This window comes from Rattus norvegicus, chromosome 10, assembly GCF_036323735.1.
Source record: "Rattus norvegicus strain BN/NHsdMcwi chromosome 10, GRCr8, whole genome shotgun sequence".
NCBI classification, from domain to species: Eukaryota; Metazoa; Chordata; class Mammalia; order Rodentia; family Muridae; genus Rattus; species Rattus norvegicus.
This window is the reverse complement of record NC_086028.1, coordinates 101,706,107-101,724,890: the sequence shown is the minus strand read 5'-3', so window position 1 is coordinate 101,724,890 and position 18,784 is coordinate 101,706,107. Positions and strand designations below refer to the sequence as shown.

General features: G+C 52.5%; 1 protein-coding gene across 4 annotated transcripts in view; it reads right to left on the bottom strand.

Annotated features, from left to right (window-relative positions):
• Itgb4 (integrin subunit beta 4) overlaps positions 1-18,784 on the bottom strand; it is a 36,342-nt gene that overhangs the window by 17,043 nt on the left and 515 nt on the right. For all 4 annotated transcript variants that reach the window (NM_013180.2, XM_039085295.2, XM_039085296.2 and 1 more), the window contains exons 2-21: positions 16,268-16,362; positions 14,959-15,041; positions 14,625-14,726; positions 14,302-14,506; positions 13,359-13,455; positions 13,024-13,195; positions 9,662-9,925; positions 9,287-9,376; positions 8,870-8,992; positions 8,448-8,612; positions 7,846-7,922; positions 5,944-6,146; positions 4,374-4,477; positions 4,179-4,280; positions 3,919-4,048; positions 3,109-3,231; positions 2,918-3,024; positions 1,106-1,139; positions 609-800; positions 250-353 (exon numbers count right to left, since the gene is read on the bottom strand). In NM_013180.2, the coding sequence (NP_037312.2) occupies positions 250-353; positions 609-800; positions 1,106-1,139; positions 2,918-3,024; positions 3,109-3,231; positions 3,919-4,048; positions 4,179-4,280; positions 4,374-4,477; positions 5,944-6,146; positions 7,846-7,922; positions 8,448-8,612; positions 8,870-8,992; positions 9,287-9,376; positions 9,662-9,925; positions 13,024-13,195; positions 13,359-13,455; positions 14,302-14,506; positions 14,625-14,726; positions 14,959-15,041; positions 16,268-16,346 (2,556 nt within the window). In that variant the 5' untranslated portion in view covers positions 16,347-16,362. The remainder of the gene's footprint in view (positions 1-249; positions 354-608; positions 801-1,105; positions 1,140-2,917; positions 3,025-3,108; positions 3,232-3,918; positions 4,049-4,178; positions 4,281-4,373; positions 4,478-5,943; positions 6,147-7,845; positions 7,923-8,447; positions 8,613-8,869; positions 8,993-9,286; positions 9,377-9,661; positions 9,926-13,023; positions 13,196-13,358; positions 13,456-14,301; positions 14,507-14,624; positions 14,727-14,958; positions 15,042-16,267; positions 16,363-18,784) is intronic.

Here is an 18,784-nt window from a genome sequence, read left to right as displayed (position 1 = left end):
GCAAGGGGAGAAGGTTGAGATTAGGCCAGAGGACCTCTCCAGCTTAGGTTCCCTAGGCCTGAGGGATGAACCCTGAAAGCCAGGCTCTGCTGCCACCCAAGATGACCCCATTCGAAGCACACGTCCAAAGAGCTCCTCTCCCTCCTGCCTAGAAAAGTCTAGGTTCCGGGGCTACAGCCCTCGGCTCTCCCACAGGCGGCCACCGCACCCACGTCTGGTGGTCCCCACTCAGCTGATTCTGGTCCTCACATTTTCCTCCACCTCCTGGCGTAGCTGGTCACACTCTCGGGTGCCAGGCTTCATGAGGTTCTCAGTGCAGAGGCGGCCAAGGCGCAGGGATAGCCCATAGGGTACTGTGTGGGAAATATGGGCACCGTCAGCCCGCTATGCAGAAGGCACTGCAGAGCGTGACCTCTACACCCCAGCCTAAGGCCAAGGACAACTGGCCGTTGTCATTGTGTCAGGTACACATAGGCCCTAGAGTCTTGGTGCCATCGTGATGGGCCATAAAGGAACTGAGTCCCCAACCCCCAACGAGAACAGGAATGGTATGACCTGGGTCAGGGACAGAAATCCCAAGAAGGGCAGCATCCAGCCCTGCCCCTCACCGAGCTCTGTGGGGCTGATGCTGGCAGCATGGGTGGCAAAGCCAGGCCGTTGCACATTGTTGGTGATCTTCCAGCGGACTGTGTCTCGTCCCTTGAGGTTCCCACTTCTCAGCATGGGCGTGTCCAGGTGGTCAGAGGCCATCAGGTTCTCCCGCAGCATATAGTGATCTTCCTTAAAGCCCACCATGTGACCTGCGGGGAAGGGTCCTCAGCACCAGGGACCCCACCTAGGCCTTCATGCTTTTTTTTTTTTTTTTTTTTTTTTTGGTTCTTTTTTTCCGGAGCTGGGGACCGAACCCAGGGCCTTGCGCTTCCTAGGCAAGCGCTCTACCACTGAGCTAAATCCCCAACCCCTCACCTAGGCCTTCATAGCTGTACCCATCAGGTGGAACCCAGGGCCTCCACTTTCTCTGCTTTTGGCTCCACCCACACATCTCCTCCGGCCCAAAGAAAAAGCAGTCAGATACCCACTGCTCACACTTGTGCCTGGCCCATACCTTGGTTGCAGCAAGGAAGAAGTCCCAGGCAGGCCTAGGAGATAAGAGTTAGAGGTGAGGTTAGGATGGTTGTCCCAGGTTAGATAGGCCACTCCAGGCACCTCCACGTCAAGTCTTTTCACTAGAAGTGTGTGTGTATGTGTGTGTGCATGCACGAACATGTGCAGGAGCCTGAGGAGGACACGTGTGTGTATAATGTGTGAACATGTGTGTGAGTGTGTGTATATATGTGTGTGTGTGTGTGTGTGTGTGTGTGTGTGTGTGTGTGTGTGTATGTGCAGGAGTCTGAGGAGGACACCAGGTATCCTGCTCTGCCATTTTCCACATTATTCCTTTGACACAGGATCTATCATTGAACCCAGAGATAGGCTGGTGGCCTCCCACAGCACTGGGGTTACGAGGTGATAAGGATTCAAAGTCAGGTCCTCATGCTGCTTCAGCAATGCTCTGACTCACTGAGATATCCTCCCAGACCCTACTTCTCTCACCCTCCCCTTCCTTTAAAAATAATCTTTCACCAGGCATGGTGGCGCACACCTTTAATCCCGGCACTCAGGAGGTGGAGGCAGGCGGATCTCTGTGAGTCTGTGAGTTCCAGGAGAGCCAGAGCTGTTACACAGAGAAACGCTGCCCCCTTCACACACACACACAGGCGCGCACACACACACACACACACACACACACATGGAGGTCAGAGGATAACTGATAGGAGTTGGTTCTCTCCACCACGTGGGTCCCAGAAACCAAAGTAAGGTTGTCAGTCAGCTATGGCAGCTGGCAGCTGGTGCCTTTTCCTGCTAAACCATCTTACCAACTCTATTTTAATTTTTACAATTAATTTTTATTTATTTTGAGACAAGGCCCCCTCTATGTAGTCCTGGTATGCCTGGTACTTGCTCTGTAGACCAGGCCTGGAGCTAACAGAGATCAGCCTGCTTCTGAGTTCTGAGATTAAAAGTGTGGGCCACCGTGCTTGGGTCTCTGCTTATTTATTTTTGAAACAGGTTTTCATGTAGCCCAGGCTGCCCTCAAACTTGCTATGTAGTTGAGGACAACCTTGGCACACTCCTGCATTCTTATCCCCAGATGATAGGAATCTCTCTGTCTCTCTGTCTCTCTCTGTCTCTTTGTCTCTGTCTCTCTGTGTCTCTGTCTCTGTCTCTCTCCCTCCCCCACCCCTCCCGCTCTGGTTTGTTTGAGACAAAGTCTCACTATGCAGCCTTGGCTGGCCTGGATCTTGCTATGTAGACCAGGCTCTCCTTAAACTCACAAAGATCCCCCTGCCTCTGCCTCCTGACTGCTGCTGGGATTAAAGTTGTTCACCTCCACATCTAGCTCTGCCCCAGTGTTATGGCATGTTTGGGATCAAGTCCAGGGCTTCATAAGTATGAAGCAAGACCAACATCAACTCAGCTACATTCCTAACCCATTATGTAGACATTTGAAGGCTCTGAGGAGTACATACTTCTCTAACAAATTTGATCATAGAACCCACTTCTGTGTACCACACACACATCCCACACTGCCATGGGTTAGAGCAGTATGTGGTCTCTGCCCCTACAACCCTGCATTCTGATGCTATGCACCCCTCAAGTCTGTTGCCTCTGCTGACAGCCCCTGATTGTTAGCTTCTGCCCGCCTTGTTCACAGGGGGATCACATGGGACCAACTCCATGATAAGTACTCTGCGGCTCTGGCCACTGAGGCCCCAAAGCAGGAGGCAGTAAAGTCAGGCAGATGCGGTCCGCTCTGCCATGGCCGCTCTCAATCCTCTATAATCTTTCATCCAGGAGGCCTGGGCCGGGCACTTACTTTGCAGCAGGCACAGTATTTCCAGCAGAGCAGCAGAAGCAACACCAGGAGCAACAGGAGGAAGATGAGCAGGGGAATGAGCCACCAGAAGGAGCCGGGAGGGCAGTCTGCAGGGTGTGAGGAGAGGCAGTGAGCACGTCCACCCGGGCTGCCAGGGGCCACAGGCTGCGCGCACCCATCTGCCAGCTCACCTTTCTTCTTGTGGACCAGGACGGTGCTGTTGGGCCCAGGGCTGCCGTCGCCCTCCACGGTGTAGCTGTAAGTGCAGTCGTCATCCTCGTCCCGGAAGGAGCAGTACTCCACCACCTCTTCCGCTGGACCCATAGACTGTTAGCATGGTACCCTGACCCCAGCCCTCCATTGGGGCACCCCAGGACCAGGAGAAGTATTACCTCCTCCGTGGTCTACCCTGAGGTTTGGGGAAGAGCGTAAGTCCCCTGACTAGAGTCGTCACCAGGATGAAGGCGACTGCCCCGGCCGAGGGATGCCACTACTAATACCCTAGTCTGAAAGTTCATCTCCCCGACTTCCCTGCACTGCGTGCCATCATGAGTATGGTGTCCAGCCAGGAGAGCTGACGTAGGAGGAGACAAATAATATCCCACCATCCCACAACATGCCCCACCTGGGCCCCGCAACTGTGCCGCGGGCCCACTCATCTGACCCCTCACTCCCAGTTACACGGACTCTCGGGACTCTCGGTTCCCTCTGGGCTGCGTGCTCACCGCCAGGCCTCTGCGCCTCTTGCTCTGACTTTGTACCCGCACTAGGCTCAGGTTCCCCGTGGATCCTGAAGCCTCTCACAGCTCCATTCACAAACCCAGTCGGGGACGCATGACCTCAAACCGGAGCTCAAGCCTTTTCCCCAGAGAGTGACCCCTCCCTCCTCCCTGCTGGGTTCTTCCTGCCATATTGGGACTCATTGAGTAGACAGAGGTCCACCTGCTGCTGTCTCCCATGTGCTGGAAGTAAAGCTGTAGGGCTACATGCTGACACCCTACCTTTCTTAAGCTCGTCTACCATCTTGACCTTAAAGTTGCATTCCTCACACGTGCGCCCTTTCTTCTCCCCAGTGCCCCAGGCCTGGCACTGTACACAGGAGCGGAGGTCCTCACAGAGGCCCAGGCGTATCTGGGGAGAGGAGAGGAGAATAGACACCATGCTGTTTGAACCCAACTCCCTTTCCCTAGTGCCCCCAGCCAGCTTCTCCTTCCCAGCCTCTGGGGTTCTCATGCCCACAACCCAGGAACCCTTGCCTTACCGCCGAGTAGTTGATCTCACAGGTGGTGTCCGTGTAGAGCGAAGACCGCTGGTTGCAGTGACAACGGCCACACTCACAGAAGCCTAGTCCATTGCAGATGCCCTGGGGCAGGGGGAGTTGGCAGTGAGCCAGCAGAGCCCCATCCTTCCCTGCCCCCTCCAGTGCTCACACCACTTCCCCAGTGCCCAAGCCTACCCCATTGCTATCGATACAGGTGGCATTGCTGAGGGGACAGTCACAGCTGCGGCCGGTCCAACCAGGCTCACACACACACTCTCCCATGGAGCAGCGTCCCCGGTCTGCAAAGAGAGGAAGGAAGGAAGAGTAGAACCACATTCAGGTATGCCATTCAAGATGGCCACCCATTACGGTGGGCCTCTGAGAGCTCCTGTGGTAGAAGCTGCCCCTCAATTTTTTTTCTCTTTTTTCTTTTTTTTCGGAGCTGGGGACCGAACCCAGGGCCTTGCTCTTGCTAGGCAAGCGCTCTACCGCTGAGCTAAATCCCCAACCCCCCCCCCCTCAATTTTCTTGAATCTTCTCCCCTCTGTTCTGCCTTCTTCAAGGATCTGTAATGGGACAATAGACTGGAAAAAGGTACAGATAAAAATAAGTAAGAAATCAAACTGCAGGGGAGGTGAGATGGCTCAGAGGGAGGTGCTTGTGGGGTCTGCATTCAGTCTCCAGAACTCACACACCTGTAGCGCTGTGTGCTTGGTCCTGCCTCCAGTCAACCAACAATGTCTCCTAAAGCCAGGAAACTGTGACAAAGTATCTAGGAGAACCTACCAATGCATGCTTAGGCGTCACAAGTCAGTGTAGCCTAAGTGAGGCTCCTTAAGGAGCTGCCCCCCAACCCAAGCTGCTTGTACACTGGCTCCACTACATCCCCCAAATATCTTCCTGCTTTCCTCACTCACACCTCCGCCTCTACTAACCATCTGCCCTGCTCCAGATACACCTACCTACCTTACCCTTTCGTTTCTCTACCACACTCTGGGATGGAGAGCCGTAGAGAAGAAACAGTAGACAAAAGACACAGGGGAAGGAAGGATCAACTCAGGGGATCAAACCTGAGAAGCCTGACTAGAGGAGTCAATCTCTAGGGCCAATATGGCAGAGAGAACTGGCTCCTGCAGACTGTCCTCTGATTTCCATCTATATACCATGACACATGCGCACGCTTTCGCGGACACACAAAGGGTGGTAAAAGTTAAAAAAAAACAAAAAACACCAAAACAGGACACATAAAGGTATAGAAAAGCAAGAGCATGCTCTCTGGTGACCAGTGCACAGTGGAGTTTAATAAATGTCTAATGGTTGGGTTTTCACTCACTCTTCTCACCCTTGCCTCGGATGCGCCACCTGTCAGCCCGGGCCTGCGCAATCTCAGCGCTTACGACTATGCACCCACTGCCCTGGCGTGACCCCGAGCTAGGCCCCTCGGAAACATGAAGGAGACATAAACTTGTGGCTGCCACTGGAAGTTTTGCATCATTGGAGAAGAAAGATTGTTCTGCCATGTTCCTGTCAACCTTTGGGGGTTGAACCGGATTGCCTCCATCTTGAGATGGAGTGGGGAATCTGAGTTGCCAGAGGCAGCCCCAGGGAAGGAAGAGTGCTTTCCTGGCTGTCAGGGACCTTGGTCACAGACACTGCAGATGAGGGAAGGGAGGCACAGGCTCTGGCTGAACCCTAACAGGGGTGGGACTGGAGGAGGGGTTCTGCCTCTACCAAGTACCCTCCCTGCCCACAGGACTGAGCTCACCATTGCAAAGGAATCCAGAGGTGCGGGGACACTGGAAGTTGTCATACTCGCAGAAGTGACCCTCGTAGCGGCCTTCACCGTAGCACACACAACGTCCGCACTGGCACTCGCCATGGCCCGAGCATGGTTTGTCCTCACCCTCACGCAGGCAGGGCTGCGTGTCACTCAGGGAACCCGTGGAGCAATTGCAGGTTTTGCCACTCCTGAGGGAGGAACTGGTCACTACTGCACAGCTTGGGAGGAAGCCTTGGACTTTTTCTTTTCTTTTCTTTTTTTTTTTTTTTTTCGGAGCTGGGGACCAAACCCAGGGCCTTGCGCTTGCTAGGCAGCCTTGGACTTTTATGCTCCCATTTTACAGACCACAAAACTGAGGCTCCACAAGGGTGGAGGTAAGTCCACGTCATGCAGACAGCAGTGGCTCAGCTGGGACCCAAACCTCAGGGTCCCTGCTCACTAATTGTCCCTCTTCAATGCTCATCTGTCTGGAGTCACGACAGACTTGCTCAGTGTCTCGGGGCGATTTTGCTTGTCTTTGTTTTTTGTTGTGTGTGAAACAGGAGGCACTGGCTGACTTGGAACTCACGAGGACTAGGCTGGTTTTGTCCAGATCCTCTCTCTGCCTCCCCAGTACTGGGAGCAGGAGTAGGCGTCACTGCGCCTGGATAGGGAGGATTTGCTGCTTATTTAAGGTTTCATTACAGTGTCCAGGATGCAAGCTACTGGGCTTGGGAAATCCTCTCGCCTCAGCTCCCCAAGTCACCAAGTCGTCTGTACGTGAAGCACTGCAGCCAGCAAGTGTCTCGAAGCTTTAAACACCCTTTAAACACCGGCCTGCAAGCTAATTTCTTTTCTTTCTGAGACAGGGTCTCATTGCACAGGCCTAGCTGGCCTGGAACTTGATACACACACACACACACACACACACACACACACACACACACACACCCCAGACCAGCCTCAAAGTCTCAGACATCCATCTGCTTCTGCCTCCCGAGTGCTGGGAGGTGGGCCATCATCATATCTGCTACAAAGCTCATTTCAGATTAGGTGGTCTGTGTGCGTGTGGTAGAAAAGATCTGAAGCTGAAGAGCAAGTCAGGGGCTGGAGAGATGGCTCAGTGTTAAGAGCACTGACTGCTCTTCTGGAGGTCCCAAGTTCGATTCCCAGCAACCAAATGGTGGCTCACAACCATCTGTAATGGGGATCCTCTTCTGGTGTGTCTGAAGACAGCCACAGTGTACTCACATACATAAAAATAAATAAATAAATAAATAAATAAATAAATAAATAAATAAATAAATAAATATTTAAAAAAGGAAAAGCAAAGCAAGTCAGACTTGCTCTCAGCATCCAGACCCGCCTCTGACAGCCATCTTGTCTGTCTGAGCAGAGAGACACCCAGAAATGTGTCCCTGTGTGGATGTGCTTCAGTTTATGATGGGATTCTGCTCTACAAACCCATTGTAAATTGAATCACATTTCCAGCACCTAAGCCAGTAACAGCTTAGCCCAGCCTAGTCTACTGTCGGCCATTTTTGCACCATTGTAATTGAAGAAGAGGAGGAAGAGGAGGAGGAAGAAGAAGAAGAGTTGGAGATCAGAGACAGACCTGGTAGCACAGACTCTCAGGACTGGCAGGTCTACAACAGGATTTTGAGTTTGAGGCCAGTCTGCCCTACACAGTAAGACTCAACAAAAACCACCATTCAATCAACCAAACGAAATCGAACAAGCCCCAAACAGACTAAGCAAGCCGCAGCTCAGTAAGGACCATCCCAAACAGTGTTAAACTGGTTCGCCCAACAACTGAGTGTACCCCTCCTTCAGCCCCTTTGAGGACATGACATACAAGGACTGCCCTGAGGCTGAACGTGTCAGGGTAGGCTCCCTTCCCCCACTCACCAGCCCTCGTTGCACACACAGTGTCCACACATGAAGTCTCCTCTGTAGTGACAGCGAGCTGACTGAACTTCCTTTTGCTGGAACAAGATTGTGGCGTGTACATGCATAGAAGGAAGGGACAGAGCCACTGGGCACATTTGGTGGCTAGGGGACAAGGTCTCATTTTGCAGCTGAGGCTGGTCTGGAACTAACTTTTCTCTCTTTCTCTCTCTCTCTCAATCTCTCTCTCTCTCTCCCTGTTTTTGTTTGTTTTGTTTTTATTTCTTCCAAGACAAGGTCTATCTGTGTTGCCCTGGCTGTTCTGCAGACCGGGCTGGCCTTGAACTCAGAGATCTGCCTGCCTCTGCACCTCCATTGCCTGACTGGGAATTTTAGCCCAAATTGGCCTCAAGGTTCTCTTCTTCCAGTCTCCCTAGACGCTTGGTTACAAGTGTTTCTTCTATGCCCAGCTTTGCCACTGCGTATTTCTGCTGCTCTCTGTGACTTGGGACAGCCCTCCAGGGATGTGTGTCCACCGGAGGAGGTTCCATGTCTTTTACCCAGGGTCCTAGTGAGGGGGATCAGCTCCTCGCTCCCTCACCCACAGCAGGGCTGACTCTTACCAGCTCGCAGGCGCACACGTCACAGATGACGCTCGCGTCCATCCGGAGGCCATCGGAGAAGGAGGGTTTCAGGTGGATGTTACCTCTTTGGTCTTCTTTGGCCATCTGGCACACGTGTGTCCCATCTATGTCCTCCACTGCCCGAAGATGCACATTGTATGTGCCCTGTGGGGATCCCAGTGTGAGCCGAGGCCGACAGTGGCTCTGCCAAATTAGCCGGCTCGCTCGGCTCAGCAACCTTCAGAGTTGCACACCCTTATTCAGTCCCAGTGCATGCACAGGGATTCGCACAAGCAGAGGGATGTGCCGGGCTCATCCAAGAGATCGGTGCCAGAAGAACAGAACCCCAGGGCCCATGTGTGTCCCTTGTTAGAAGGTTCACTCCTTCAGGAACCCCTATTCTCGTGTCCACAGAAACATACCACTTCCCCCCGCTTGATGTGAAAGGACCCAGTCTCTGTCTTCTGGAGGGTATCGGAGGTGACCTCTGTCCTCAGGCCTCTCGGGCTGTCCAGAGCCCGGATGTCCAGGTTGGAGCGAATTCGCTGGAGGAGAAGAAATGATCAGTGATCTGTGTGGGGCCTGGGCCCAGTCACCTTGGCCTAACCTGGCTGTTCTTCACCTGACTGGAATAGAAGGCAGATGGGGGTGGGCATGCGAGCTTAGTGGCAGGCCCTGTGGGAGCCTGGGCCATTGCCAAGTAGACTCTCAGGCTCCAGGGACAGCCAGAGACTCACTTCACTGGCCTATCCCAGACTCATCCTTCAACCGCTCGCCCACTCCTTCCTCCCTCCCTGTCCCAGAGGGGTTCAGCCTCTGCAGTCCACTCTGCTCCTCACATAGAAAGCCTCCTCCAGCAGCTCCACGATGTTGGATGAATCTTCCTGCAGGACTCCCAGAGAGGAGACAGGGAAATATTTATGGAGCTTCTGCAAGAGAGGACACAGGCCCTGGGTTAAGCTCCTTCACTTTGTATCTGCCATAGATACTATCTTACTAGGTAGCTATCTTTAGATGCATCTACTGTGCCGCATGGTAAAGGCAGACACATACTCCCTCATCTGCTGGAGAGTTCAGGGGATGGGCAAGAGAACTTCCCATGAGAGCCCACTCCTAGGGACCCAGAGGCTTTGGGGAGGGTGAAGAGGGAAGAAAGTGTTGAGAGGTTCCATTTTCCACCCCCCTGCACTGGGCAGGGGACCTGGGCCTCATACCTCGTAGTAACTGTAAGAGTAGTTGGTGACGGCAAAGATGGGGATAATGTTGTGTTTGGCAAGCAGGCGAACCAGTGTGGGCACAGATGGGTAGTCCTGGGTCTTATACTGGGTGTAGGCGCCTGTGGCATCCAGGTGGCACTTCTCATCATTGCGGTTCATGATGCCGGCCAGCACGTTGGCACCATCAGCCTCATAGTGGAAGGCAGACTCGGTGGAGAACACCAGCAGGTGGGTGCTGTCCGCTCTCCAGCCAATGTCCCTCTGCAAGGCAAGGAGGGCAGGCCCACTAAGCAGGCTGCTTGCTGAGGACTGGAATCCTTTCATGATGTAGGAAAAGGGAAACAGTACCCCCAAGGGGGCTGGACTGAAGCCACAGGATTAACAGTACGTGCTATCACACAGCATGCGAATGACAGAGAAGACCGGGAAGAGATGATGTGCAGAGTGTGCCCAGCACGGGCACCATGGCAGAATGTGTGCCCAGCATGGGCATCACGAGAGAGTCCAAGCCCTCAGTCGCACTGTAAGGATAGTTTAGAAGCAGAGGAAAATGTTCACAGCACCATGTTAAGTAAATGCGCAGGTTGAAAGAGATGGAGTGGTTATGGTGGTTTCCACAGGACAGCCCCCCCCCCCCCCCAGGCTCATACATTCGAATGCTTGGTCATGGGGAGTGGCACTACTTGAGAGGGATTAGGAGGCGTGGCTTGTTGGAGGCTTTGGGGTTTCAGAAGCTTATTCCTAGCCTAGTGTCTCTTCCTGCTGCCTGTGGATGTGGACGAAAAACCATGTTTCCCTGCATGCCACCATGCTTCCCGCCATGATGCTGGACTAAACCTCTGAAACTGTAAGCCAGCCCCAACGAAATGCTTTATTTTATAAGAGTTGCTATGATCAGGCTGGAGAGATGGCTCAGCGGTTAAGAGCATTGACTGCTCTTCCAGAGGTCCTGAGTTCAAATCCCAGCAACCACATGGTGGCTCACAACCATCTGTAATGGGATCTGATGCCCTCTTCTGGTGTGTCTGAAGACAGCGACAGTGCACTTATATATAATAAAATAAATCTTAAAAAACAAAAGAGTTGCTATGATCATAGTGTCTCTTCACAGCAATAGAACACTGGCTAAGACAGCAAATAATTTGAAAATTACATTGGGTGTCTTTGTTTTTAAGATAGGGCCTTGCCCCGTAATCTAGGCTGATTTGAGATCTTTCTGCCTTAGCCTCTTGAATGCTGGGGTTGTTGGCACAGACCACATCTGGCACTGTTTGGGAGGACTTTGTTTGTTTGTTTTATTTTTATTTATTTATTTTGAGACAGGGTCTCTCTATGTAGCCCTAGCTGTCCTAGAACTCATTATATAGACCAGGTTGGGGTTGAACTCACAGAGATCCTCCTACCTCTGCCTCTCAAAAGCTGGGATTAAAGTCATGTGCCACCACACCTGGCTTGGGGTGATTTTTTTAAATATGTTTTATTTGTTTATGTATACACTTGTGTTTTTGTATGCCTCATGTGTATAGATGTCCGAGGAGGCCAAAAGAGGGTGTCAGGTCGTCCCCCCCGCCCCCCAGTTGCGAGCTGTCTGATGTAGATGCTAGGAATCAAACTTTGGTCCTCTGGAAGCGCAGCACGTGCTCATAAATGTTGACCAATTTCTCTAGCCAGTGATTTTATACATCTATCTTATTTTTATTTATTTATCTTGAGACAAGGTCCCTAGCTGTCCTAGAACTCATTAGATAGACCAGGTTGGTCTATATATTTTATTTCATAATTTTGGATGTTTGCCTGAATGTCTGTCTGTCTGTACCCATGTATGCATGATGTCTGCAGAAACCAGAAGAGTGGGCCAGATTCCCTGGAACTGGAGCTAAAGATGGTTTAAGCCACCGGCGTGTGGGTGCTGGAATTGAACCTGGGTCCTCTGGAAGAGCAGTCAGTTCTCCTGACTGCCGAACCGTCTCTCCTGCACACTGTTGTGCTTTATTCGTTTGTTTGTTTGTTTGTTTGTTTGCTTTGTTTATTGAGACAGAAGCTCAGTACGCAGCTCCTGACGTCTCTGTAAACTCACCTTGCACACCAGCCTGGCCTTGAACTCAGAGATCCCTGTGCCTCTGCCTGCCAAGTGCTGAGATTAAAGGCATAGCCCCCCAACCTGCAGCCTGGTTTGTCTTTTAGACAGGGTCTCATGGAGCCCATGCTGGCCTTGAACTCTGTGTGTGGCTGAGGATGCTCTTAGACCCCTGTTCCCCCTACATCCACTCCCCAAGTGCTGGGATTTTGGATGTGTATCTGTATCTCCCCGCCTGGCTTTATAGAGAGTGATTTCAAAAACTGTGCATTACACAGAAGTGCTTGCGACAGCATCGAGTGAAGGAAAAAATAGGCGGGGGGTGTGTGTGTGTGCGTGTGTGAAGTTTCAGAACTATAGGAAAAACAATTCCACTATATAAAATGTAGGAAAAAGAACAAAATATGTCGGCAGGCTATCAAAGGGATGGCTATTTGTTGTTTTTGGAATTACAGGCAATTTTCATTCTTTGTTTTCTATTTTATCTGCAGTTATAGATAGATAATTTTCAAAATGAAAACAAATTGGTGTGGGCATAAAAAGAAGTGGCCATTTTAACTGCCAGTCCTGGGCCAGAGATTCGGCTCGGCAGACAATGGTCCTTGTCTTCATGCCTGATAATCTGAGTTAGACCCCCCAGGCATGGGGGAAGAAAAGAACTGACATCCACAAGTTATCCCCTGACCTCTAACACACACATAAATACAAAAATAAATAAATAAATAAATAAATAAATAAATAAATAAATAGGGCTGGAGAGATGGCTCAGTGGTTAAGAGCACAGACTGCTCTTCCAGAGGTCCTGAGTTCAAATCCCAGCAACCACATGGTGGCTCACAACCATCTGTAATGGGATCTGATGCCCTCTTCTGGTGTGTCTGAGGACAGTTACAGTGTACTCATATATAATAGATAAATAAATTTAAAAAAAAATAGCTACCAGCACAGTTGGAAACTGGGCAGCTTGTAGACTGAGAGACAGTTGGGTAGGTCAGTGTCAGGGCCTTGAATATTCAAGGACTACTAGACCCATGTCTGCCTCGCTGGCCGATATAAACACTGGTTGTGACAATGCAGGCACGAAGCTGGATTCCCAGCATGTCAAAACTAGGATTAGAATTAGGGGCTGATGGATCTGATGATCTTAAGGAATGGGGTCCAAGGCTCTGGGGACCCCCTTAAGGGATTCTGAGCTTAACAGTAGTGGAACAGGCCAGCAACAGTTCGTGTCCTTCCCCTGCAGCCCTGGCCTAGGCTGGCAGGGTGGTGCCTGGGCACTCACTGTGCACACGGCTGTCTGCAGGATGGCGTCGAAGCCTCCTTCAGGAGCGTCCAGGTTGCCTGAGATGCGTTCTCCTTGCAGTTTGTCCCAGAATTCCTCCACATTCTCTGTTAAGCTGATAACATTCTTGAAGGAGAATGGGGGGTCGCTGTTGGGCCACGGCTCCTTCAGCCTGCGCAGAGGTGGAAACAGCCAGTGTCAGAAAAGGATCAGGTCCCACGTGCTCCAGTGCGCATGACTCATCCCAGTCAGAGGCGAACTCTATGAGCCCGGATGAGAGGACACAGAGCACATGGCCAGGACCCCTGCCCGCCCACACCCACTTAGACACTCACTTCTCGGGCCTCATGTCCGTCTGAGGGACACTGACTTTGTCCACAAACTTTCCGAATCCAATAGTGTAGTCACTGGTGAGCTGGCGCAGGATCTTGGCTGGGCATCAGGAGGAAAGGAGAGTTGAGTCCCAGCATCCCCACAGGGGACTCTATGCTGGCTCAGGAAGGAGGAAGCTAGCAAAAGCGACCTCTTGTAAACACCGAGGGCTGCACATCCGCTCATGCACTCTTAGCTCTTTTTCCTTTTGTTTTATTTCATTTTATGTGTATGGGTATCTTGCCAGCATATATGACTGTGTACCATGAGGGTGCCTGGTGTTCACAGAGGCCCAAAGAGGGACCACACCTCCCGGAACTGGAGTTACAGAGCTGCCCATTGGGTGCTGGGAATTGAACCCAGATCTTCTGGAAGGGCAGCCGTTACTCTTTTTTTTTTTTTTTTCGGAGCTGGGGACCGAACCCAGGGCCTTGCGCTTCCTAGGCAAGCGCTCTACCACTGAGCTAAATCCCCAACCCCCCAGCCGTTACTCTTAACTGGCGCCATCTCTCTAGCCCTTGTTCAGGTGTACACGTGGGGAGAATAGGACTGGAGGAGACTTAGAATTATGCATTTAGAAATAGTGGGGCAGCTGACTTAGTTTAGTTCACAGAACGGATCTAGCTATAGCCTTGTGGCACGGGGTTTCCTCCTTGTCAGGGCCGGATGGCTCGTTGCTTGACGTTCTTGGACCTCCTGTGAAATCTCAAATAGTGAGCAGGCTCTGGCCAGAATCTCCCTCTGTGAATAGAGGCTCTTTGAGGTGTATTGTGTCGGGGGCTCAGATGCTTCACATTTCTACAAGGGGTGTGTGCAGCTGTCCCGTGTCGTGCGTGGACGATGCACCTGAGCCAGCTGGGTGAGCCCCGCCTCTACCCTCCCGTCTTTTCCGTACTGCAGCCGTACCCAGGTTCTGCCCCATCTGCTTGAGGTTGTCCAGATCATCAGACATGGAGTTGGAAAAGTCCATGAGGATATACAGATCCACGGGGCTCTCCAGGGGCTCAAACACCTTGAACACAAAGTTGCGCTCCTCACCCGGCCGCAGCCGCACTTGCAGGCCTTGGGGAGATACCTGGCTGCGGTGCAGGCTGGTGTCAATCTGGATGTTCTGTGTCCAGGGGAGTGGAGCAGTTTATTAGGAGCTCGCTCCGGAGACCTGAAAGGGGCACCCCGGGCCTGCCATGGTCATGCATCGAGAGCCCACCCTTCCGCCCCACTGCAGGCACCTCTGTGATCTCAAGGCTGCTCTCCATGACCAACACGCTCTCTCCCCGGCAGCCTGCAGCCAGAAGCTCCGCCTGGGTGTTGCAGCGTCGCTCCTTGAACAGCTGACCAGAAGCAGATGGGTTCAGGGCAGGTGGCAGCCAACCCTGGGCTACCCCACTCCTGGTTTATTTCCTTCTGTTACTCCCACCCCTCACCGCTTCTCACACCCCTGGCTAACCTGACGCTAGGCTGATGGGATGGCAAGAGTCAAGATGGCCAGAGCCAGAGGTGGGGCAAAGGGGCGGTGGATGGTAGCTCAGGCTGGCCCAGAAAGCCTAGTGGGCAGTAGCTCACCTCGTCTGTGCAGTAGGCACAGCTCTTGTCCACTCGGATGCACTCCGTACAGCTCTTCACCTGAGCCTTCTTACAGCGGTTGGCTGGCGAGCAGAGGGCACACGAATGAGGCCTCAACCTTGCCAACTGCACCCTCACCAGAGAGAGGTGTGACTTCTCTCCCCCCAAACGTAGAGAGGAGAACCTGGTCTGTCTACTCCATGTAGCGCAGCTAGGAGCGATCAGGTCCCAAACCTGGGACCTTCTCTTTAAGTTGGGAGGATGGAAATTGCAAAACAAAAGTGAAGGCTTTGCTGGATGAACCACCCTCGCCACTTCTTCCTTTCCAGGTGAGTCCAGCCTGGAGACCAAGGGCTCCCATGGCCCAGCATAACTATCAATGCAGACCAGTGCACTATAGCAGACTCAGTGAAAACATGAGAACGTTTTATTTTTATTTTTCGGTAACTTGATGGCATAGTTCTCAGGCATGAACTTTCATGTCTCAATGTCGAAAGGTTGGCTGTAATCTACAGAAGCTCCCATCTGTTCAGTGTGGCTGTCATTCCTGTGACAAGCCACTCCACCATTCCCTCCCTGTCAGTCTGTCCTCATTATGGCTCGTGCCTCTGAGATTGCTGCCAGGGGACTGGTCTGTTCCCTGGCCTTCCTCTAGTGAAGGGGCGCTGTCTTGTTTATCACAGGAACCTTGTACCTAAGGCTGAGCACACAGTAGGTTGTCAGACACCTTCTGACCTCAAGTTTCCACAGATGTTATTGGGGGTTCCCTTCATTCTAGTTTGTTAGAATCACAATGAGGCCCTAGTAGCTGCATCAGAGCACACAGTAAGGGCTCTCTTGAACTCTAGTCTACGGCACCCTGGTCAGGGTTTAGTAATGGTTTTGAAGAAGGAAGGGAAGCCCTGACTTCCTGTGATTGTCTGTTTCTAGGGTGTAAATGTTCCCACCATAGTCCTCCACAAGTAATGAATATGACCTCACCTGGGAGGAGAACGTCATCGGTAGGAGCCATTTTCCAACCAGGAACACTCAAGAGCATAGCTGATGTGTCGGTAGTCTCCCTGGAGGTTCCTCCAACACCCTTAGCTCCACCATTGAGGTCTCAGCTCTGCCTATAAGTGGGCCGCTCACCTCCCTAAGTAGTCTCTTTCCTTTCTACCCCAGGACACTAGCAGGGCCTACAGCTACCAGAGGTGAAGGGCGTGGATCCCCAGGTTCTCCAGCCTGAGAGATGTACAGCTGTCTGTTGACTGACAGATGGACTGATTGATGCTGCCTAGAGTTGAGCTACAGGGATGTCCCGACTCACCCATGTTTCCAGGGAGACCGGCACTCAGCACTACTGCCAGTAGCAGCTTCACCCACGGGCTGGAACATAGCCCTGCCATCCTCCTCTTCCTCCTCCTGCAAAACCACAGTGGGCACATGATGTCTCCACGGCACTGGTGTGAAGCATGAGCTCCCCTCAGAGCTCCACGGGTCGGGTGAGACAACTCCTGTGTAAGTGTGGAGCTGGAGGCTCAAGATGCACACACATGGTGGATCATACCTGTAACCCCATGGCTTGGGACGCGGAAGAGATGGCGGCTGCCATGGGTAAGGTGGCCGCTGGGGGGGGGGGTACTCTGCTTGTCAATGGCAGAATCGAGGAGTTTTATACCTGTCTTCTCCACTGCCTCTTTCTTACCATCCCCGTAGTGACCACGTGCCCTGATACCTTTGTCCTGTCTGAGGAAGAGCTCTCTGGCATTTGTGAACTCTGGGCTCTGAGGATGATCCAGTACCAGGTCTCTTGGAGCTGGTCTCAGCAAAGGCAGGTTGGGCTTTTATTATGTCTTTGCCTGTCAGTTCCCAGTGGGTGGAGATATGGTCCCTAAGCAGTAGGCATCCTCACAGGGGCACTGACTGTACCCACTGCCCACTCTGTACCAGTTGCCTTGTTCTTTGTGCAAGTGGTGGGACCAAGAGGAGAGGTGCTGGCTTGGGTGTGGCTGCTGTCTGTGTACTGCACTGCTGCCTCATCAGTGTGGCTTCTAAACACTTCCTAGCCAACTACCCCAGAGATCCAGGACACCTGAGCAAGGCCCAGGGTTAGTTTAGAAGCCCCTGTTGCCCACTATCACACAATGGTGGCCATTAGAGCACCGTTAAACCACCTCAGAGCACCAGAAACTTTCCATGACTTTGAAAAGATGGGCAGCCCAAAGCCTTGTCAGGAAAGAGCTTGCTCCAAAGCTAGCCAGGCCTGCACTGAGGAGGGCAAAGGCCAGGGCCACACCTTTTTGTCTAGGGCCAGAACTTCCAGGGGCTCAGACAAGGCCACATCCACTGTCCCTCCACCTTGAATCCTTTCTTAGCACCCCCACATAGGGCAGGGACAGTCCCAGTGTCTGTAAGGCTGAGACCTTCTGCTCGGGGGGGGGGGGGGGAAAGTAGGCAGACACTGTCCCCTGCATCTAAGGCATGGTCCCCAAGGAGGCGGATATCAGTCCCTGCATATCCACAGCCAGAGCCAACCTGGAGAAGCCAACCTAACAGGGTAGTGGCTAGAGGGGAGCCCTGAATCAGCAGAGGCGTGACTCCTAGGAGAAGTGAGTTTCTTGCAGCCTTGGGCGTAGGCACCACACCCACATGCTACATAATGCAAGCTGTAGATTTGGCCTCCCGTGGGGCTCGATTACCTAGGCAGGTGTGGGCACCAGAGGGACAAACCCAGTTCTTTTTACAGGCCCAGCATTTAGAACTGTCACAAACGGACAGGACAGCAACACACACTTAGCACATCACTAAAGGATTACCGAGGATTCTGCACAGCCCTCTGGTGGGAGAGTCTTGCCTGCGTATGCTTTAGAACAGATGAGACACAGGGATTGTAGAGCCTTCCCATCCAGCAGTCAGCATTGGGATTTAGGGACACACACACACACACACACACACACACACACACACACACACACACCGTCTATATAAGGCCAATTAAGGGCCTGGGCAGACACTCAAGTGTTTGCTTTGACCCAACTTGTATTTTAAAAGTTCTAAAACTAGCAGCCTATTATAAAAACAACGAGATTTCACATAAAGGTTAGGATTGAGGATCCCATCAGAGTGTGGGCCATGGCAGGCTGAGCCAAGAGACAGGACAGCAGTTCTTGAACTATAACAGCCCCGTCCCTACCCTGCCAGCAGTTGCAAATCAGGGTTAAGGGCCTAGACACTCATTTTCTGCTCTCTGTTCTCTCCCTAGCCCCCAGGAGGCTTTTTCACTTTTAGTCCTGATGAGGACAGAAACAAATGTCCCGCCTGGGTTGAACCTATGTTCAGGGTGTGGCCAGTCTGTCGAGAAGAAGGAACAGGTCTACCCTTAGGAGCCACCTGGAGTCCCGGGCCACAGTGACAGCCAGAAGGCTACTCCAAGGATCGTGTGGAGCAGTGTATGGCCAGGGCAAGTGCTCACAGGGCTGCTGGGTGAGATTCTGAAAGCTCCCGGGAAAAGGTGCCTGGAGCAGACTTTGGGAAGAGAGCTGCGAGCCAGCCAAGAGGAAAATCAGGGACTCCCCATGTGCAGTGTGCACAGGGTCACCACGTCACCACACAGCAGGTCCTGTCAAGCCAAACAGGAAGGGGGGCTTGCTGCAAGACAGTTGTTCCTCTACTGTCTTCAGATGCCGAGGAGAGGCACACACCCAGGGGACAGTGAGCCCCCAGCCTCTACCCACTTCTTTTACCCACCTACCCAACGTCCTCTTCCAGCAGGGGCATCTGTTGGCCACCGTCCCTTCCCCTAGATCCCAACCACCCTCCTCTCAGCTGTCCCCTTCCCACATCC